A 24005-nucleotide genomic window follows, 5' to 3' on the forward strand; every position below is an offset into this window, starting at 1 on the left:
ACACCATGGGAAAACAGCAACACATGCGCCAGGTTTACACCATGGGAAAACAGCAACACATGCGCCAGGTTTACACCATGGGAAAACAGCAACACATGCGCCAGGTTTACACCATGGGAAAACAGCAACACATGCGCCAGGTTTACACCATGGGAAAACAGCAACACATGCACCAGGTTTACACCATGGGAAAACAGCAACACGTGCCAGGTTTACTCCAGGAGAAAACAGCGACACATGCGCCAGGTTTACACCATGGGAAAACAGCGACACATGCGCCAGGTTTACACCATGGGAAAACAGCGACACATGCGCCAGGTTTACACCATGGGAAAACAGCGACACATGCGCCAGGTTTACACCATGGGAAAACAGCGACACATGCGTCAGGTTTACACCATGGGAAAACAGCGACACATGTGCCAGGTATACACCATGGGAAAACAGCAACACATGTGCCAGGTATACACCATGGGAAAACAGCAACACATGCGCCAGGTTTACACCAGGAGAAAACATCAACACATGCGCCAGGTATACACCATGGGAAAACAGCGACACATGCACCAGGTTTACACCAGGAGAAAACATCAACACATGCCCCAGGTTTACACCATAGGAAAACAGCGACACATGCACCAGGTTTACACCATGGGAAAACAGCAACACATGCACCAGGTTTACACCATGGGAAAACAGCGACACATGTGCCAGGTATACACCATGGGAAAACAGCAACACATGCGCCAGGTTTACACCATGGGAAAACAGCGACACATGCACCAGGTTTACACCAGGAGAAAACATCAACACATGCCCCAGGTTTACACCATAGGAAAACAGCGACACATGCACCAGGTTTACACCATGGGAAAACAGCAACACATGCGCCAGGTTTACACCATGGGAAAACAGCAACACATGCGCCAGGTATACACCATGGGAAAACAGCAACACATGCGCCAGGTTTACACCATGGGAAAACAGCCACACATGCGCCAGGTTTACACCATGGGAAAACAGCAACACATGCGCCAGGTTTACACCAGGAGAAAACAGCAACACGTGTCAGGTTTACACCATGGGAAAACAGCAACACATGCGCCAGGTTTACACCACGGGAAAACAGCAACACATGCGCCAGGTTTACACGAGGAGAAAACATCAACACATGCGCCACGTTTACACCATGGGAAAACAGCGACACATGCGCCAGGTTTACACCATGGGAAAACAGTAACATATGCTTTTCGTTTGAGCCAGGAGTAACAAAATAATACAGGGGCTGCTCGGTATTATTAGTGCATTCTCCAATTTGTACACAACACTGTACTGCTGTGTCATATAGATAAGATAGATGAGTGTCTGGACAGTTATTAATAGATGTGAAGAAATACAATGACATTAAATACAGACCCAAATTCAAATATAAATGAAATCCTCACAATGAGCAGGTTTTTTTTTTATCTTCTCTGAAAATTGGGGTTTGACTTCGGGATGGTGACTGACCATCAATGGTTAACCACCGATGGCTGATGGGTTTGCCATCTAAGGCTGGAGATCCAAAATAATCAAATATAAATACTCTTAACTGCCACAGACGAAACACAAATACCAATTATGTAACGTGAATAGACGGCTGATAATATATAAATCATTAGTGTGGCTGCTATAATTTATCAGTAGTAGAGGTCCAGGCCCAATCAGAAGTGACTGCACATCATCGTCCGTGCATATTTTGCACCAGGGGTGCAGCGGCCTCAGGAGATCAGTATCTTTCATTACTGTTACTGGCCTACGCTTACCTGCAATATCACAACCCCAGTCTGCCTCTCTAAGCATAGGAGTCATAAGTGTAAAGCTGGGTACACACGAAGATATATTGTTCCAACGAGTTGTTTGTTGGCTGAGTACACAATTGCATAGTAACCAGCTTAGGAACAACTGAATCCGCTTATGAACAGAAAGTTTCAATCGGAAATGTACAATTTATACAAAAAACTAAAAAGAAACATGCATAATCTCCAGCATGGGAAGGCAACAACCCTAAAAGTGTTTAGTACCTGTTTGATGATGCCTTTTGCTGTTGCCATCATTTCGTCAGCGTAGATTACAAAGAAATCCATCTTCCTTTGTTTCAACAGCCCAAACACCAGCGACACCAGCCTCTCCTATTGAAAATAAGGATGAACATAACGGACATGACTACAGCTGTACACGTACAATGGGGCCTATAGACGATCAAACGGAAACATCGGACAAGTCTCACTAAAAGGATCATCAAACCCGGATGTCAAGCTGTATATAAATATCTACTATTAACATTCACAAAGGTATAGCAAGGTTTCAGGAGTGTCTCAGAGCAAAAGCTATAGGAAGCTAAAAGAAGCTGTGGGACAAACACCATGTAAGCGCAAACTGTACATCTTGTACTACAGGGCAGGAACCGCGGTGTCCAAGCTGATTAGGAGGATCACTTCACTAATACTTCTCTCCAAACCCAATGCTCAAAGACAAAAGTCTTGGTGCAAGCGCCTACGATCGCTTTAGTGTATTTTGCCGTAGTCGCTTCTGCGACTTTATGCTAATGATAATATCAGCACAATATCAGCACATCCCCGGGTGCCTGAATCTGCAAGGCCTGAGACGCCCACTCTGGGCGCCTTTAGATGCGGACACACCCATTGATGCAACTTTAGACGCAACCATCGGTCGCACCATTGAAACTTGCACCAGCCCCATGCTATGTGCAGATTCTCCATCAAAAAAAGGCTTTCAATGTGAGCAAGTAAACGTTTGTTAACAACAACGTCAGTGACACGCCCGCATCACTGATGTAACACGCCCATAAGACGGACCATCTTCATGCCTCTGAATAACCAGCTCCATCACCTCCCAGAAATAACCATCACATTTCTGATACTGTGTGTATCAATCACAACCACTTAGAATCAGGCCACTGTCTTAGGGTTGCTACAAGTCCAGGTTTTCCTGGGAACTTACCGGATTTGCAACCCATGTACCGACGTCCAAATGTCCCGGTTGGACATCGGGAGGCAGCGGCGGGCAAGAAGGCGGCAGTTTAAATTTGGCAATTATCATGAGCTGGCAGTTAATCAGAAGCAGACGCTACAAGCCAATCACGGCTTGCCGTATTATAGCGCCTCCCGCTCTCAACATCTGATTTCATGTGCTGCCAAGAGGAGTCTTCACGGCGGCAGTCGAGCAAGGAAGATGGCGGATGAAAAAGGAAGATTGGCGGCACAGCGGCAGAAGATGAGGACTGGAGAGTGCTGCAGGTGGTGGGAATAAAAAAGCTAAAGGAAGCTCCCCACTGCAGCCTCTCCCAGTTTACAGGTTGCTCTGAGGGCTCGCATAGGGGCCCCGGAGCTGCTCCTGTGCTGAGCTTGCGGCACCGCGGTATTGTATGATTATATTTTCTTACTTTTTTGTGGCCACGCCTCCCTGATTTAGCCGCACCCCCAGTGTTTCACGATTTATTTATTTAAATATAGCAATCCTACTTTGTCTCCCTACTCGGATGTAAACCAACAGAGAAGTACAAGTTCTGTATAAATGACAGTGATACAAAGGCTTCTCATTTGTATGAGACTGTCCCCTCACCTCCTCTATCACCTGGCAGTCCTCCTCTAAGGGTCTGTTTAGGTCACTGCGAGCATATGATGTGAATTCTGCAATGATCATTTTATCAATGAGCTTCTCCAGTTCGCAAAGTTGTGAACCAAGGTGCCTGTGGGGAAAGAAAAAAGTAATTATTGTATGACAAATACAACTTAATATTCGCTAACCATCGTAGTAAATGTCTCTGATAAAGCACAGGCTTACTACCTATATGGAATCACTAGTATACCATTTAGTAGTGAAATTTAGTTGCTAGATTTAAAGTAGCATTTTTTTTTTTATAGGCAAGACCATGATGGTTTTGCCTTTTGAAAAAATTGCTCCTTTAAATCTAGAGGCTAAATTGCAGAAATCTCACTGCTGCCCGCATCTTGCTGCCAGTCATATTTACAGTCCAGACTGTCTGCGTCTGAGTATTAGATATTCAGAGTTGGTAGCATCTATGCAGCCGCACTGCTCCCAATCCATCCAGCTGTGCAAGTAACCGCCATCGCTATCAGAGCGCATTTCCATCTGACCTATACTTGGTGCAAGAGATCTGTTCCAAATCAGATCCCTGCGTATGGTCAATGCTTCACAGCCCACAATTCCCCCCGAGACCCCCTCAGAACACTTGGCTACATGTGAACGCCCAGTTGCTGCCTAGTTACACCCAGTCAGATACAATTCTGAATCAGTCCCAAAGAGGGTGAAATTCAGTAAGCACCATAAAAAGTTACATATCGCTTATGTTGTGTAACACTCCAAGTACAACAACGGAGGACTTTACAAACACAGAATGATGCCCACAGTAAGAATCTGTACCACAGACACAATATACTGAAGAAGAGTGGGCGCGGCTAACTAAATGACGACGGACTACTGACACGTCACCCTGAAACACCTCCCTATTAGTTACATGGGCACAGGTGATAAAAGGAGAAAGAGGGACACCAATTTAACTAATATTTAATATATTAATATTTATATTTAATATCTTATAATATTGACTACAGGACGACACTGTCCTAAATTTAAAACCCTCATGATTGAGGGCATTATAGTTTTTTTTGGTATAATTGTCAATTATACATAGGAGACCAATGCCGGTGTTACCTAAGTAAATGACTGAAAAAGGCCAGGAAAACTCCCATTTTACGGGCATTTGGCAGTCTTCATTTTGCAAAAGGACTTTATTTCTTATTTTATTTTTTTTGAACACCAGACCTAAGCACCAGATCGCTTACTATACTATTAATGAGATGCATTTTGAGACTTTAACTGCGGCGGTGACGTGCATTTCTATGTCAAGTCTTAAGCTTGGAACATACATCAACGATCTGAGAATGATGTGAAGCAGGTCAGATCCAACTGCTTTGAACATGATAAATCAGCCCTGGGTGCAATATATACACTTGGAGATAATGAGACCAACCACCTGGGAATCAGTGTGTAGACCACTTAGGGCAGGGGTAGCCACCTTCGGTCCTCGAGAGCTACTAACAATTCACGTTTTCCAGACCACCTAGCTGGTGCACACTAACACATTTGAAAAGAGCCACAAGTGGTGCTATATTCTGTGAGGATACCTGGAAAACATGTACTGTTAGTAGCTCTTGAGGACCAGTGTAGGCTACCCCTGATTTAGGGAAAGGCTACAAATCACATAAAAGTGCCTCACATAATAAAGATATCTTGTTTGATTTAAATCATAAATTAGGCTAGAGCGAGCACTAGATTAGAAAAAAATAAAAAGCTGTATGTTATAGGGGTGGTCCTAAAGTGCTTGGAGGTAGCACACTTCTGATGTGAGATTTGCACAATGCAATTTTCAGATTACCACCTCTTGGAGAGTAAGCACGCACCTTGATGTGTGCAGGACACTACCTAACTTAGGTCCACTATACTGAACATCTCTAAATAGCACCAACAGTAAAAAAAGAAACAGACGTTACCAACAGATTCAGAGCTCCATTAAGTGGCAAATAAGAATATGTTGTACAATTTTTCTCAGAATCCACATCTCACACGTGATAGAACACTTGTGTCAGCACCAACGGACAAACCTGACAACACGGATTCAAATGGGAACAGAAGATTTTTATACCTGAAGAGAAATTGTCGATTTTTCGCGCGGTAAGGAATAATTCAGAGCTCAAGGTGCAATGTTCTGCTCTTTAGAAAGGCAAGGTTCACATCTAAAAACTCACCCTGTTTTTTTGCTGCCAATGCTATAATGCAAGCAGACAAGGGGCCAAATGTAATAGGCTGCGAGCAGACAAGGGGCCAAATGTAATAGGCTGCGAGCAGACAAGGGGCCAAATGTAATAGGCTGCGAGCAGACAAGGGGACAAATGTAATAGGCTGCGAGCAGACAAGGGGACAAATGTAATAGGCTGCGAGCAGACAAGGGGACAAATGTAATAGGCTGCGAGCAGACAAGGGGACAAATGTAATAGGCTGCGAGCAAACAAGGGGACAAATGTAAAAAGGTGGCGATTTGCCGATGTGATAGTCAAAATATTTATAGCGGCAATTCGTTTAAAGAACGAATTGCCACTTTAAACTTAATGACAAGATGTCTTAAATCACACAGACTAAAAAAACGTATATTTTAGGAAAAAGAGATAGTAAAATACATGACAAACACCACAAGGATAAAAATAAATGTAACAAATCATGACAAAACTTAATGCTTTACTGGACACGCTTGAAGTAGGATAGCTTTTATAAAAACAGATTACTTCAATGATTTGATATCTTTCCATTAGACAAATAGGGGCCTAATCCAGCCCTTCTATCCACCATGCTCCCCTCCCTCCTGCTCTAACCTAGGGCCATATGTAATAGGGTGAGAGCTTAGAAAACGCGAGAGAAAACGCTGGCATTTTTAAACTCAGCCAATGTAATGAAGTCACAGAACAGGCAAATGCATGTTTTTCAGACTCAAAAAACTCTCATCCAGGTGTTTCCTGTATTGAAAATACAACTCGATCAATGTATTAGTGTCAGAGTTTTACTGCTAAACTCTCACCCTATTACATTTGGCCCCCTAGTCTCTGCCACTTCATTCGTTCAGAAAACATTCTCCATGAAAACCTAATAAGAAGGCCATTTAGTATAGTGTGTCTCAGATCTCTCACCCATCACCACTCAATCCTCCGCACTTCTGCCTGATGGTGGACTAAGTGCCTAAAAACGTTAATAATTTTCTTTTTTAAAATACTTGTGCCAGAAGACTGAACAATGTTGAGTCTGTCAAGTTAATTTTTGAACACATGCTTTGAGGCAGTGGCGTCAGAAGGGGCATGCGGCGCGCACCCAGGTGTCACCAGCCGAGGGCTGACACCAAAGTGCCGACTTCCCCTCAGTGACAGGAACCGGGCGCTGCACTGTAGCATTATGTGCAGCACTCGGCTCTTGACACAATGGGGTCTATTTACTAAGCAGTGTTAGGAGACAGAGTGAAAAATTATAAGGTGCCAGCCAATCAGCTCCTGTCATTTTCAAACACAGCCTGTGAGATGGCAGTTAAGAGCGGATTGGCTGGCACCTTATCACTTTTCACTCTTGTTCCTAACACTGCTTAGTAAATAGACCCCAATGAGAGAGCCGGCACTGCACACAGCCTGGTCCCCGGGGACAGTCCGCAAATCTGGAACCCCCAGAGTGACTAAAAAGGGGACGGCAGGGTGTTTCGGGCCACGCCCCCTACATACGAGGTCACGCCCCCTGTCCGGAAGGCCACTGCTTTGAAGCATTCCTCTTTAGACTGCTTCCTCTTCCGAAGGATGCTAAAAACTGACAATTAGGACTGTGGTAACTGGACATTGTTTTACCACTAAGGGGGGAATTAAAGTAGTTGTGGCAATTTACCGTGGGCTAATTGATCCCCTGGGGCTATTCAATAACACCCGAAGTGCAGTACTTATCTGAAATTTTTTTTCACCCACAAAAATCCCTGATAACTAGTTGGTTACCAGGTGCCGTGACCCTGTTAGCACACAGAATCTGTGAAAAGTTTACGGAATTGTGCTCTAACACCCGCTGACACATCAATTTAACGGGCGTTAACAAAAGGTATCAGGTGAAAAAGGGAGCCTAATTGAATAGCCTCGGGTGATACCTACCTTTTTCACCCATGAAAACTTATCGTGTGTCATTGAATTCCCCCCTTAGTCTAAACTATGTTTACAAGTCAAAATGATGGAAATGTCAATAAAATGGTCATACTTGGTGCCTACATACCATCTGTACCGATGCATTGCAGTGTTCTGCAATAAGTTTCAGAGACTGATAGAACGCTTGCTCATTGTGGCATGGTAGGAAAACTCCAAGTCAGAGTATCAATAATAAAATAAAGTGAGGCTTCTTTTACTGGGAGATTACTTCTGCAAAACACGACAACTGGATACCACCTATACCTATTTCCTTTCTCCTTCCGTCATACCCCGTTCTTCTTTATTACTGAAATATGTGACTTTATATCTTCCTGGTTGTATGCAAACTGCTCTCAGCAAAGTCTATTTCTCTCAGTAAAGTCTATTTCAAACTAAGAATATACACCCACTCTGGTGAAACATGCAGATTTCCTGTGGCAGCTACACCTTAGGCTGTAACTACAAATGACACACACTGGAAAAAAAATAGCAGTTCACAACACTTACCGAAAACTGTGAATGCCCTGCAGCTCCTGCTGCAAAACTTCCTGCGTTGTTGCTATTAAGTCCAGAGCCCCAACGTATTCAGAGGTCGATAGCAGCAGCTGAACAGTGGGCTGAGTCTGGTGCACGGTAGCCATTAATTTAAGTTTATTGTACACCTTAATGCAGTTGTTCCTGTTCGTCGCTTGCCGCAAGATTCGCAGAGATCCCTCGCACATAACTCTATCAATCTGAGAAATCTTGTCCCGCAGCATCTTTACAGCCTGGGAAGTCTTCCTGAGGTAGTCCTGGAGCTCGTGCTGTGAGGTCATAGCGTGGAAGAAGGCCTCAGAACGCAGTGAGATCTGATGAGCAATATTTACCTCAACAATGTCCAAGTAGTGGCTCAACTTAAAAAAAATCAAATGGAGAACACATTACATGTTAATGACCTTTCAGCTTCTATAACAGATAGAGAAACGTAACAGCTGCTGTACACAGAATTATATTACTCATTCTAAACTAGCTATTATCTCACCATAAGGGTTTCTGGATAGACACAAGTATTGTCTTCAGCTAATCAGAACTCTGTTCCTTAATAGATGTCACAACTATATGACAGTAGATCATTGACTATTGAACATTATAAAATGTTTTATTGTCTCTGAAAGACCTCTGCTTACATTATATTAATGCAATGAAACGCAACAGGCCTGCTTATTGATGCAATGTGACTGAAGATCATACACTGACAGCCTAAGGAGCTATCCAAACTTTTGGACCAATCTTCCAAGAAATCTGTTGGCATTTAGGAGACTACACATAGATGCAAGTTATATGTAGGGCGGTTACCCAGGAGCCTCCACATCACCGCAAATATTGTCCGGAACCTGGCCACTCTGGACTCCCTCTACCCTCCCAGCACACTCACTGATGGATTCGACCGTGGCTGCTGACTGGAAGCCCCGCCCCTTCGCTGACATGCCACGATTCGCGGTGTATGGGTAGAAGGCGGGGCCTAATGCCGTGAAGTGCCCGGCCCCATCAGAAGGCTAATGCTGCAGCTGTAACAGGTAGTGTGCGCGCTCTCTCAATCCCTTCCTCCTTATCTCACTCCCTGTCACTTCCTCCTTCCTCTCTGTCACCCTCCCACTCTCTCACCCCCCCCGGGGGTGCCTAACCCTAACACCCACTTCCCCTAGCCTAAACCTAACCCTCCCGGGGGGTTGCCATAACCTAAGTACCTAACCTACGTTCGGTATGCCGGGCTTCGGGATTTCTGCGTGGGACTAATGATAGGCGTCGGTATTTAGACTTCTAGCTTTAGTCCCATGCCGCGCTTTCAGTGTCGGGATTCTGGCGATCGTCATTTCGACCGCCGGCATCCTGACTACATCCCGTATCAAGACTGTGGATGAAATAGGTGGTTTGCTGGGCAGTACCTTAGCAGCAATGGATGAAGTAGGCTGCTTGAGTCAGCACCAATCCGCTAATATATTTTTTAATGCTATTCATTGGCAAAACCAGACAATGGGTGGAATTCAATTGTTTCTACCCCCCTTCGCTCCCGACGGAGCTATTCAATTGTTGCTCCTGTCGGGCGCGATCAGCTTCCAGCGCTCCATTTCAGCTCGCAGCCCCAGTGGGGTGCGAGCTGAAATGTGCGAAAAATGACATGTTTGGGCGTCCAAACATCACTTTTCACGGTCGCGCCCAGCACTTTGGTCAGGGTTAGCTGCTTTACGTGGCTAAACCCGACCACTTTAAGCACAATCAGCGCGAAAAACGGCAACAATTGAATAGCGGCCCGCGATCTCCTGTCACTTTAGACGGGAGATCCGGACCGTGTAAACAATTGAATTCCGCCCAATGACTTCTTCAGATTTAATGTCCTCCCCATATTTCATAACATGCATAATGCTGCACTGCTAAAGTCATACTGAGTGAAAATGCTAAAGCCATCTATCAGACTATATGGACAGAAGACAGATGTATTATGGACTGTTGAATAAAAGGCAGAATTTAAATGTATTCACAGAATGGAACAAAAGACCATAATGTTATGAGTCTTCCTACATTTAATACAAATGGTGTATTGTGTTTATTATTTCTGTGTCACATATTTTGAAATCTAAATAATTAACTTTCTTATTTTTGGGTCTGGTCACAAATTTGGAAATCAATTGACAGACAAATATACTGGTTTTAAAGTCTCTACAATTCACTGGAGATCAGACCACCAATAATATTTCATGATATTAATCAGGGCCACTCGGGACACTGTAAGATGCTAAAATGTTTACTGAGTGAATACTTTAGAACACTTCAAAAACGTGTAAAGAAGACAACTCTCACTAAACCTTAAGCTTCATGGTGTGTATAGAGACTATATACAGCTATAATATACCACAAAATAACAAAGACCAGCCTCAGTTGTCTGCTGAGATTTACATGAAGACAACAGGACTACTTTAATGGAACACTTCTAGGAAACTTGCTCCTCCTGTACCAATGGCTTAATTTCTCTCTAGTAATAAGGGCAGACCTCTAAGGATATAATATCATTTATAACTGAATTAATACATATGAATGCACTTTAGTACAGAGAAAGTACCTGGTGTTGAGCAAAGGCACCATTATAAGGGGGATTAGAAATAGGGAGCACTTGATTTATAATGCACTCTTCTAAAGATTATTTATTATTATTACCAGTGCACACATATTCCGCAGCGCTTTACAGAGAATATCTTACCATTCACATCAGTCCAGGGAGCTTACAATCTAAATTCCCTATCACATGCTCACACACATACACACCAGGGTCAAATTTTGTTGGGAGCCAATTAACCTATTACCTATTAACCAGTATATTTTTGGAGTGTGGGAGGAAACCGGAGTACCCGGAGGAAACCCACGCAAGCACAGGGAAAATATACAAACTCCACACAGAACCCATGACCTCATTGCTGTGAGGCAGTAACGCTAACCATTACACCGTCTGTGCTGCCCATTGGTTTAAAGATGAAAACAGCCCATTGGATTTACCTTTTCTTGAAGCAACTTGGAAGAGGCTGCATCCCTGCTTCCTTTGCCACCCGCACTGCTAAAATGGGACCATGGTAAAACTGCATTAAACGTTAACGAATCATCCAAGGCAAAGTCTGGTTTCAAGAAGATCTGGGAAGAAATGTAAAAAAAAAAAAGTCTAAAGCTTTCTGCACAGTTGATACTTTAACTAAATGGCAAGGTAAAATATCAGCGAGTAGGAAAAATTAAAGGTCAGTTCATGTTACATCAGCGATAAGCTGTAGAGTCTGCTATTATCCCAGAACTAGCTGTGCCAGAACCCTTACCTAGCTACGCCACCCAGCACAGTTGCAATGTGAAATAGCAGGGAAGAAAGCAGGAGTTGAGGCTCTTCTCTGGCTTTAAAGTTATTTCTATACTGCTTACTCAAAGGAGTGCCCTTATTAGAGAGTACATGCCATTCTTTGTTTTTTTCTTTTGATACCACTTTACATTACTCTTGGGTGCATCACCAACCCATTGTATAATGGGATATCCTCTAAATCCCTCCTATACTCACCATATAGATTTATACCAACACTTATCAAAGTTAAATGCAGATATAGTTAATAATTGTCAGTTCTATACCAAGCAGTGTCTTTTATACTAAAGCTGAGTGACATCACAACAGCTGTTTATAATGTTAACCAGTCACAAATTTTTTGATTCCATTTCCGATTAAATGTGAATATAAAGATGAGGGGATAATGTGTGAGAACCAGATAAGAGAACTCCATAGGGCTGTTATATTGTTCTATGACACTAAAGTGAAGTAAAATGGAATTTACCAGAAGTATATGAAACACAAAGAACTCTATGGTAGCAAAAACAGTTTAAGAATAACAATTTTATAACAGCAACATGCTTTTATAATATGCAGGATTAAGACCTGGGTACGAGACAGCACAAAACTCATACACAAATGTTACTTTAGAACACATTTAAAGAGTACTGTACATATATTGCTGTAACTGTGTACACGATAAAGTAGAAAATATATATAATAATCCTCTTTATGTAGAAAAATGTCAGAAATAAATTTTATTAAGAACGAAAACTTAAATTTACCTTAGGTACTTGTTCCAGATCTGCTCTGGATTTATTAACTGGGAAAAAATATAAAAAATAAACAAGATTAGAAAAATAGTATGTAAATTTAGTAGCAGAACCAAATAAGTATAATGCCAGATAATTATAGAAAGTTTGTAACAAAGTCCAGGTAGTCCATCTAGTCTGCCCGGTTTCCTACCACGTGTAAATTCCTTTACAGTCTTTGGAATTTGGTTTTAACTATTATTTTAAGTACATACAGATAGCAAATCCATCGTATTTCCAAGCCTCTCAACATGACATCAAATTGTCCCTTGATGAAATTATTGAATTCCTTAACATTCTTATTTATTTAAAAAAAATAAAAAAAAAATATGTAAAATAACTTTTTTTCCCTTAACATTGTGGCCTATACAGACAGATACATGCAAATCATAAAGATATTTACATGCAATTCAATTATAAGTGTACTTCACTATGACCTAAACTGAAGGTGTCCAAACTGTTGGCACATCACGAGAAACTGCTAGATTGTGTTGGGTGGGGGTTAGACATAGGAAGGCTGGGATGGTGGGCAACCAGTGGACACTAGCACTAATTTACAAAGTATGGTAGAAAGTCTGTAACATACAAGTTACTGCTTTCACAAGGTACACAGCCATGTTGAGCTATGCAGAATCCGGTATTCATAAAGGTAGAGATTGGTTTACCATGGAGTGCATTATTTAGATCCCTCCAGCTGTGACATGCAGTACGAGCACAATGTGTGCATTACTAGTATGACTGGTGCCACAGGGGTTCCATAGTGCCGTACAAAGGGTTGAAACGCACAACAACTTGCATGGGTATAGACTAATAAAGACAACAACATTACTTTACAAATATAATGTACATAAGTACCATGTTCAGATGACATCATTCCGTAAATAATACAAAGGGGAGAGGGGCCGCGAGAGCTTAGGTTCTAAAGGGAATATGAGCAGAAGCAAAGGAGAGGAGACAGAGCTGTGGGGCTAGAGAGTTAGGGGAGGGGTGGTAGAGATGAGTATTAAAGACACATTTAACCAACTAACTGGCTAATAGTTTGAAAAACTGCTCAGAATTTGTCAGGGTTTTTTTTTTTTTTTTTAAATTAAGCTAAGATCATCATGTTATACATTGTTTTTAAATATTGTATTGAAAAAAAATATATACCTACAGGGTATCTCCCACCGGGATGTAGTCAGGAAGCCGGCGGTCTAAATACCGACCGCCAGCTTCCCGACTCTCTAATCCCGGCGTGGTACTAATGACAGGCATCGAAAACTCAATGCCTGTCGTCATGATCCATACGCCGGAAGACAGACACCCGGCATACCAAACGAAGGTTAGGCTTTAGGGCTCCCGAGGGGGACTTAGGGTTAGGCACCCCCCCCGAGAGGGTTAGGCTAGGGGAAGGGGGGGTTGGGGTTAGGCACCCCTGGGGGGAGGTAATGGTTAGGCATCCCCCAGGAGACTTAGGTTTAGGCAGCAGGGAAGAGGGGGTTAGGTATAGGCACCCCTAAGGGAGGGTTAGGGGGTAGATTTAGGTTAGCGATACTTACCTTTGGACGATCAGGATTTTCACCCTTGCCGGGCTCCCTCTGTTGGGAGTTGAACCGCCAGCCATGCGGCCGGCAGTAATACCTACTACACCCCTCCCTCCTACTCCACCTCTGACCATATGTCCCCATCCCCCAGTGGAAATAGACCTCCCAGAAGCAATAGATCACCAATAGTATTACTCCCAAACCCCCCCAAGTGGTAATATATCCCCAGTGGCATAACCCTCCCATCCACCAGTGTCCATAGGTTCCCACTGTGGTACTAACCCCCCATGCCATGTGTCACTACATATGAAGAGTACCCCGCCCCAACGCCAATATATGCCTTCCCCCCCAGTGGCATTACCCCCTCTCCCAAATGCAAAGCCCAGCGAAGCGTGTCTCAGGGTAGGACCATTCATCAGTTCACCTGCTGCAGCTGACCTCTGCAATCGCAGAGATCAGCATAGTATCCTCACACTTCCAGAATACTGTTCGCACGGCATTCGTGAGGGCAAAAATCGGCAGTGATATCCTCGGCTAGAGGCAGTTACATCACTGCTGGGAAACCAAAGGAGTAAATTTGTTTTAAAAGTCAGGGCACACAGCAAGACAGCTTGGTTGCATGCGACCGCACCTGTTAAGCGATTAAAGCAAGTAGAGTTTGAAGGAAAGTTTTATTTAGTGTAGGAGGGCATTCCAGAGGTTGGAGGCAGCATGGGAGAAATCACGAAGATGGGAAAGGGAGGAAAGGTGGTCATTGGCAGAGCTATGAGGGTGGGAGTAAGTGAAGATAAACCTGGAGATGTAGGGAGCAAAATAGTGTTTAAGAGCTTTGTAGACAAGTGAGGAGTTTGAATGGATGCGACTAGTAGGAGGAGGAGCAATGAGAGAAGAAATGTCAAAGGGCTGCGTGGAGAATAAAACCAAGACAGCAGACTTGGGGGACAGAGCAATTGGAGATAATGTCAACAGAAAATGGGCTGCGAGCAGACAATGACCTCTGTTTTAGTTATGGTAAATGTAAGGAAATGTCTGGGTAACTAAGAGGATCTGGCCAACAGACACATGGCGTGCAAGAGGACAGAAGGGGAGAGGCCAGGAGAACAAAGGTAAATTTGGAAGTAAAATATTGACAACACAAGATTCTTAGGAGATCTCTACCTATACTGTACATGGTGCAATTTTGATAGGGTGACTTTCTATATTGTCTTTTGTACAGTCCAAAGCTACTACAGAGCTGTTGGGTAGGAGTGTTACATATAACCGGTATTTGGGTACCATTTACACAATTGCAGGAGAGCACAAGAAGGACAAATATAAAACGACAGCCATAGAAGAGTTATTCTTTCAGACTGTCTGCCTGTCACGTTGATTAACACTAAAATGATCAGGTATACTGTAAGTTACGGTTGCTATCAAGTACTTTAAAGATGTGGGTCAAGGAGTTAGATTGTTCTTGATAAGGCAGCTGAAGAATTACTGAGAGACAGGCTAAGATAATACAGAGCAATTTTGTACATATCACAGCTTCTTGTGAACATATGGCCTACCTGGAACGTTGTCTATATTCTAAAACTCACATGATAATTTACATGTACCATTCAAAAGGAACTTTAACATGTATGTGTGCAGTAATGTTTCGTATGTTGTGGGTTATCTTTCTTGTGTTTTGTTCTAGAGTGAAAAGTACTCCATACAGCGGATATATAATACAAAACGTGAATGTGTCATTCCCACATCAGTTAGGTTATCCGGTCTATGCAGCAGGCAGGGGCGCAGATGTAAAGCACGCACAGAGCTGCTGATCTCAGGTTTCCCACTTCCTGCATTATGCAGAGCTGAACCACCATATGGCCAAAGTGCAACTGAACACGAGATATTGAAACCATTTCTGATCTGAAGACATGAAAATAAAAACTGCCTCTAAATCTAATAGCTGTTAACTGTTTCAGTACTACAGAAAATAAGCACAACTATTAGTGATGACGCGCACACACACACACAAAAACTAAAATTGCAAATAGTATAATAATTTAATCATAGTGGTGATGATTTTGCAGATTTGGCGGCAAAATCGCCATAAAGTACTAAAAAAGTGTATTTCTGCCCGTAGACAGAGCTATACACATAGGGGATAACGCAGAGTGAATATATGACAGATTGTGGAGCGAATCACACATGAATACGCATTGCGTATGCTCTGGGAACAGGTGCATGTAAGTCATATACATTTCGATCGCACTTACACCTAAGACAAGAGAGGTATAACTATGTTGTAATGGGACGTTCTCACATCGACAGAGTTCACTAACCTTTTTCATATGGAGACCCACTCAACATGTTTCTCATATTCAAAGGCCCATCTGTTTTACAACTTATGTCCTTATGTGCAGTAGTAAAAACACACACACACACTATATATATATATATATATATATATATATATATATATATATATGGCCCATCTTCTCCCCAATACACTCTCTTAACCCCAATTACTTTCCCATCTACGAGCACCGACATTTTCATTGAATGTCACTGCCTATACTGTGTGTGATGTGCAGAGAAGAACCATTGCCGGAGAAGAAGGAACCTGGTCTTACAGCCCCCAGTATGACATAGCCTCCTGGTTGGCAAGACAGCTCTACAGCAAACTATTCTGGACACTAGTAAACACATTAGAGTTCCATCACCTGTATTAAAGCACGAAACCCCATATATTTGTGGAACTCAATGGTGAATTCTAATATGCTTTATAATTTACAGAAGCGGTAAATTATGCCATATATATCACTAGAAGGCAGTCACAAGTACAGAATTAGGAACACTAACAATTCATATTTTTTCTGAGGGAAATAAAGTCAACATTTTGTATCTCGTATGAATGCAGTCCATCTCATGCCCTTATAAGGTCATTAGAAACTACTTAAATCTACAGCGGCGTATACTGTGTCCCTTATATACTTTATTAATACTAGGGATGTGCAGGCTCGGATAGGTTCGAATTTGCACGCCGAGTTCGGATTTTACCCTCCAAAAAACGGGACTCAGAAAGAGGCAAAACGTCATCTTGCATGGACAAAAGTCCAGGAATGATGATGTTTGTCCATGCAAGATGACGTTTTGCCTCTTTTTCAGTTCCGTTTTTTGGAGGGAAAAATCCGAACTCGGCGTGCAAATTCGAACCTATCAGAGTCTGCACATCTCTAATTAACACAGATTAAATCTAATTGAGAATACGCTTGGAAGAAAAGAGCAGAAAGGTTGCAAATTTAGCTCAGGGAATTTGAATCCCCTACAAATCACAATAATTTCTAAATACCGTAGAAGTTCTTTATGCGCTCTTTCTACAAGGTCTTAAAATCCTCAAGGCTTACTGTTACCCTTAGTAATGGCAAGTCTACACTTCTTCTTCCTAGTCTCTGACTGTTCACGTGTATGCAGAAATGGATGAGTATGAAAAACTGTTTATACAGGAGTAACGCACAAATGATTCACCTGAAAAAGCAGAGGGCAAAACTCCAGATTCATAGCACAGCTCAAAGGTTATGGCCCAATAACCTTCACCAGAAGTTCTGCACCTTCATAGCCAATATCATCACTTACAACAATTTAATATATAATGATTGAGAATAAACGGATTTGTCTAGAAACTGATATTTAACTGCAGTTAAATTAAAGATCAGAGTAATGCTGCATACACACGGTCAGATTCTTTTAAAAATATGAACGATAACGAATGGAAAAATCGTTCATATCGTTGACATGTTGGGTATGCATCGTCCAACGATGCGCGTTCCCGCATGTAAGATAACGATATCGGACATCGACTGTGTTTGCAGTAAGATTTGGACGATTTCATTAATTTGAAATAATGTCAGAAATTGTTCATCGTTGATGAAATCGGTCATCGATGTCGTTCAACGATAACAATGATCTAGCAAATCTGACTGTGTGTATGCACCTTAATAAGGAATACACCAAAAGCAAGGAAATAAACACCTCACTGCTTTTAGTTAAGGACTGAAAAGGTCAGTAGTATAGGAAAAAATGTATATTAAAGCTTGTCAGCCACGGATTATGATAATGTCACACTGCATTCTCAGAGCATTTTTATAGCCTAGGAGACAGCAAGTGAATCAGTCATGTGAAGTCTCAGGCTTCTGAGAGCAGCTGTCCTTTCCTTCCTCAACACAAAGACACGCAACGGAACAGCTCTACTCCCTTTCACAGCAAGCGAAACATGCCCGGTTTAAGCAGAGCTATGGAGCAGACAGAATGTTACAGCTGACCCAGTTTAAAGCAGCAATACTATCTGCAGCTCTTCCCTCTGACCAAAGACCCACGGACTGCTCCTTGTAGTCATTTTTCCCAAACTTCTTTTCTCATCTCACAGCCCAAGCCTATAAAATTGGGGGCCCTGTGATGCTAAGGAAGGGGTCTGAACATTAAGTGGAAGCACCAATCATAGACACTCCAAAGCACAACAATACTAGAAAGTCTACAATCAGGAACCGAGCAAGTTATATGTAATGAATGTCTTAAATATGATGTTTGGAAATTTGTTGCAAAAGAATAAACCCAGATTTAGAACTGAATCAAATTTTTTTCCATTAGAGCAGTGGTTCCGAAACTGTGTGCCGCGACACCCTGGGGTGCCTCGGGACACTTGCAGGGGTGCCTCAGGTTTGTGGTCCAGCACCAAACCAAATTATTTATGGTCAATGTAATGTAAATATGTAGACAAACAGAAGTGCAAACCTGTCACCCACTACATAAATGAACCTAAGGATGACAGTAGCACAATTTACTTCACTTTACTACATTTTTTTCTGAATTTCTCAATAACGAACTTTTGGCTTAGGGGTGCCGTGAAAACAATGCTGATGCACTAGGGCGCCGCGATTCAAAAAAGTTTGGTAACCACTGCATTAGAGCATAAAAGTACAGCGATAATCTTCTATACTAAAACTTTAGAAGAATTTAAAAAACACTTTGTGATCCATCTAAACACCAGCAGAGAAATTGATGAAATCTAATTAAATGGGAAAGCTTAAAATACAAATACTTAATGACCACCTTACATTGATTATCAAACCTGCTGATAAGGGGGGTGGGGTTGTCATCCAGAATAGAGATGACTATGAGACAAGCCCTAAAATTGTGTACACACTAGGACGACAGATCGGCCTTCTGGCCGAGCAGCGGTCCTATCCGATGATTGGTAAGTGCATACACAGTTACCAATCATCGGTGTGATGTGTCATGACTGACATCACAAGTGGGCGGACATTTGCATGTGCCCGCCCAGTTGTGATATCAGTCACCAGCGGCTTCTGCAGCAAGTGTACGGAGAGTCCGCCGACCCCCCGTACACACAGCATGAAGTGCAGATATATCGGCCATCGGCTGTGCTGCACAGCCGACGGGAGACCTAGCGTTTGTACACACTGGCCGACGCACACTCGATATATATCAGCCGTTCCATTGAACGGCCAATGTGTCGGCCAGTGTGTACCCAGCATTAGGCAATTAGATGATAGGAAATTCTATATAGTTCTGGAGGGCGACCCCACCCCTAAATACCAATTTGAATTTAAACAAACAGTGGAGGGAGCCTTATCACGAGAATTAGTTTTTGTTCCATTCACCTCCTATTACACCGATTTTATATCACCTCCCAAAGATACACAAGTCACTGGTAGCACCCCTGGAAGACCTATTATTTCGGGAATTGGTTCACTCACTTCCAAATTATTTTATTTACCACCCATATATTACAAAAAAATTTATGATTTAATAGGACACTAGGGAGGGGATTTCTCAATGTGGATGTCTAAGCTCTTTATACAGACATTCCACATGTAGCAGATGTGGAAGCTTTTAAAACATATCTATATCAAGATGCAGGTCTCTTGGAGGGGCAAAGTGATTTTGTTTTAAATGAGATCTTATTTATGTTGATTCACAACTATTTCTTATTTGAATCCATTTATTATTTACAAGCACTGGGGACAGCCATGGGGACAGGGTTTGCAAACCTCTATACGGATCCGCCTAGAAGATACATATATCTGGGGCGGTCCATAGAGAGAACTTGGTTCTCTATGGTCGTTTCATTGATGATTTATTTATTATTTGGAATGGAGGCCAAAATATAGCACAAAAATGTGTTGATTATTTAAACACCAATACATTTAATTTAAAAGCCACGTACACCTTCCATTTTCAACACAAACTTTCTTGACGTGGCCTTCCTATTATGGATAATGTAGCTATCTGCTCCAACTATGTAAAGCCAGTGGGAGAAAACAACTATATACACTTTTAAAGTGGGCCTTATCATCCCTGGATCAAGAATATCAGAGGCGACGTCAATCAATGTTATGGCTGTATTGTGGTGAAGCTGGGCATATGATTTCCTCCTGTATTAAACGACCGGAAAACGGTCGCTCCTAGTCCCTTAAAGAGAGAAGAGATTAGGAGTACTACATCCCTCTTCCAAAGAACATGATTCTGTGTTGTCTGTGACTCATCATTTCCAATAAACGTAAAGTCCTCCCTGCTCTACTGGATTCCGATGCTGCTGAAAACTTTATAACACAGGACAATTCCTCCAAACACCATGTTTCTACTGTGTGTCTGGTCCATCCAGTCACATTTTCTCCTGTGGATGGCAGTTTGATTCCACATGGTCCCATCACTTTGTGTACTTCAGCAGTTAAACTCCAGGTAGGGGCTCTACATTCTGAGGATATATCCTTTCTGGTCATACCGTTGTGCTAGGACTTCCATGGCTACGATAACACAATCCTCAAATTGAGTGGTACACCATGCACATTTTATCTTCCAATACCCATTGAAAAAAGTGGTACCTGTCCGGTCATCTGATTCAGCTATCAGTAAGTAATAACCATCTCAGTACCGTTCATTCACCAATGTTTTCAGCAAACAGGGAGCTGATGTTCTGCCTCCTCACAGAGACTGGGATTGCCCCATAGACCTGGTACCAGATAAATCTCCTCCCAGAGATCGCACCTACCTGTTGTCTGTTCCAAAGCAATGACAGAATAAATCCAAAAAAAATCTAGAGAAAGGTTTCATTCGCCCATCATCCTCTCCCGCTGGAGCAGGGGTTTTCTTTTTAAAAAAAAAAAAAAAAAAGATGGTGGACTCCGTCCCTACATCGATTACAGGGGGTCTCAATGAGATCACAGTCAAAAATAGTTATCCTTTGCCATTAATCACAGAGCTCTTCGACAGGGTAAAAGGGTCAACTATCTTCACAAAGCTAGATTTGAGGGGTGTCTACAACCTGATTCGCATACGCCAGGGAGATGAATAGAAATCAGCCTTTAAAACGAGAGATGTGCACTAAAAGTACCTTGTTATGCCCTTTGGGTTAAGTAACGCTCCTGCAATGTACCAACACTTTGTGAACAAAATTATCCGTGACCTTCTGTACCACTCTGTCATTTTTTATTTAGATGATATCCTAATCTTTTCCAAAGATCTTGTTACTCACCATGATCAAGTCAAGGAAGTCCTTCGGAGGCTCCGTGTAAATCATTGTAAGCTTAAGAAATGCATCTTTGAAGTTCCTGGCCTTCCTTTTCTAGCATACATTATTTACTGTGCCGGTCTCAAGATGGACCCTGAGAAAGTCCAAGCAGTCATCTCCTGGTCTGAACCAAAAACTTTAAAGGCCATTCAAAGGTTTCTGTGCTTTGCCAACTATTACCGGAAATTTATCAAAGAATTCTCTACATTGACAGCACCCATCTCTGCTCTCACCCAAAAAGGTGTCAATCCAAATCAATAGTCTCCAGAAGCAAAGACAGCATTCCAATTGCTTAAACAGTCTTTTATTTCAGCTTCTGCACTCAACCAGCCAGATGTTACTCCACCATTCATCGTGGAAGTGGATGTGTCCACAGAAGGTGTGGGGGCAGTTCTATCACAACGACTCGAGGATAAATTACGCCCCTGTGGTTTTCTTCTCCAAGAAATTCCTGCCTGCTGAAAAAAACTACTCCATTGGTGAAAAATAACTTTCAGCCATTACATTAGCCTTCGAGGAATGGTGCTATCTGTTGGAGGGAGCTAATTTTCCCATTTTTGTTGGCATTGATCATAAAATTGCCCAGTGTCTTACGCCCAGACAAGCCCGGTGGGCATTGTTCTTTTCACGGTCTGACTTCTATATTTCTCTCCGTCCTGGATCTCGTAATTGCAAGGCTAATGCCTTATCTAGTTCCATGAATACAGAGGACGATTCTGATGTGTCTGAACAGTACCCACTATTGAAACCTACTGGATTTGCGGCTACAGATTTGTTCACTCCTCCTCCAGGGAAGACATTAGTGGCTCCAGAACTTTGCATGCAATTCGTGTCATGGGCCCATGCTTCCAAACTCTCCGGTCATGCAGGAGTCAAAAAGACTTTAGAATTAATTTAAAGATCCTATTGGACTTCTCTATGTTCAGATGTACAGGAATTTGTGTCTTCATTTCCTCAGTGTGCCCAGCATAAGATCTCTTGCAAGTCTCCAGTGTGTCCTTTACAACCATTGTCCATTCCACTACAACCCTGGACCCATATATCAACGGACTTCATCACCGATTTCCCAGCCGCCAAATGTTTTACCACCATCTGGGTGATAGTCGATCTGTTTTCTAAGATTGCACACTTTCTACCCCTGACCGGCCTGCCTTCTGCTACACGTCTCGCTCAGCTTTTAATTTCTGAAATATTCCGCCTGCATGGATTACCCACAGAGATTGTATCAGACAGAGGGTCACAGTTTGTTGCTCGTTTCCGGCTACCTCTTTGTTCAGCTTTACAAATCCAACTGAAATTCTCCATGGCTTACCATCCGCAATCCAATGGACAGAGAGTCATCTCATCTTCCCAAGATGACTGGATTGAATTTTTTTCCAAGGGTCGAATTTGCTCATAATCATCCCTTTCACTCTTCTTCTGGTACCACTCCCTTTTTTACTGTGTAAGAGCGACATCCCCAAGTTCCTGAGTTTCAATCTCTTGGATTGATGTACCAGCTGCCATACCATCTCTTCAATACTTCGTAAACATCTGGAAGGAAGTTCATGCCACGTTACAAGACTTTGGCGGATAAAAAAAATTGTGAGTTATGGTAGACTTAACTAGATAACTCTTTCTTCGAGGTCCATAAGATCCACAGGGATACCATGGGAGATATTATGGTTGGAAGACCAGGCACCAAACAGTTAAAGCTTCTGCTCCCAGAATGCTCCTGGCACTTCCCCATATATACCCCGAGCCTAGCCATAGGTCTTCAGTTTAGTTAACAAGCCTCAAGGCAGGAGAAGGAAAAGAGGAGAAGGAAGAACAATTGTACACCAGAAACACTCTTACAGAGGATGAGGGAATCTGTGACCGAAAGAAAATCACCCAATGATAGCCAGGTACGTCAGGGTGGGCGCCCTGTGGACCCTATGGACCTCAAAGAAAAAAGGAGTTATCTAGGAAAGTCTACCATAACTCTATTTCGTCTTCGGGGTCCATAGGGATACCATGGGGATGTCCTAAAGCAGTTCCCCTAGGGTGGGGGACACTACTGAGCAGAAAGAAGAACTCGTCACCCAAAGGAAGCATCCTGAGAGGCAAAAGTATCAAAAGGCAGAAAACCTAAGAAAGGTGTGGACAGAAGACCACGTGGCCGCCTTGGACAATTGCTTAGCAGAGGCACCACGGCTAAATGCCCATGATGGCCCTACAGACAGAGTAGAATGTGCTGTCACCGTGCTTGGGACAGGGAGATCAGCCTGTGTACACACGAGAGATAGTCATGCGTAGCCATATCGCCAGAGTCTGCTTGTTAGCTGGCCATCCTCGTTTTTGAAAACCATATAATACAAAAAGAGCATATGAATTTCTAACAGAGTTTGTACGCTCCACACAGATGCGGAGAGCACAAACTACATCCAGGGAGGCTTCACCTACAGAAAGGTCTGGAGCCTGAAAAGCTGGAAAATCAATTTCTTCATTCACATGAAAATGGGACACTACCTTAGGAAG

General features: G+C 42.6%; 1 protein-coding gene across 5 annotated transcripts in view; it reads right to left on the bottom strand.

The window, feature by feature from the left end:
* The window catches only part of VPS54 (VPS54 subunit of GARP complex), a 115390-nt gene that overhangs the window by 49454 nt on the left and 41931 nt on the right, over positions 1–24005 (bottom strand). For all 5 annotated transcript variants that reach the window (XM_088477225.1, XM_088477222.1, XM_088477224.1 and 2 more), the window contains 5 exons: positions 12399–12436; positions 11310–11441; positions 8289–8674; positions 3625–3751; positions 2064–2171 (listed from right to left, as the gene is read on the bottom strand). In XM_088477225.1, the coding sequence (XP_088333351.1) occupies positions 2064–2171; positions 3625–3751; positions 8289–8674; positions 11310–11441; positions 12399–12436 (791 nt within the window). The remainder of the gene's footprint in view (positions 1–2063; positions 2172–3624; positions 3752–8288; positions 8675–11309; positions 11442–12398; positions 12437–24005) is intronic.

This window comes from Taudactylus pleione, unplaced genomic scaffold, assembly GCF_031769625.1.
Source record: "Taudactylus pleione unplaced genomic scaffold, aTauple2 ptg000201l, whole genome shotgun sequence".
NCBI lineage: Eukaryota > Metazoa > Chordata > Amphibia > Anura > Myobatrachidae > Taudactylus > Taudactylus pleione.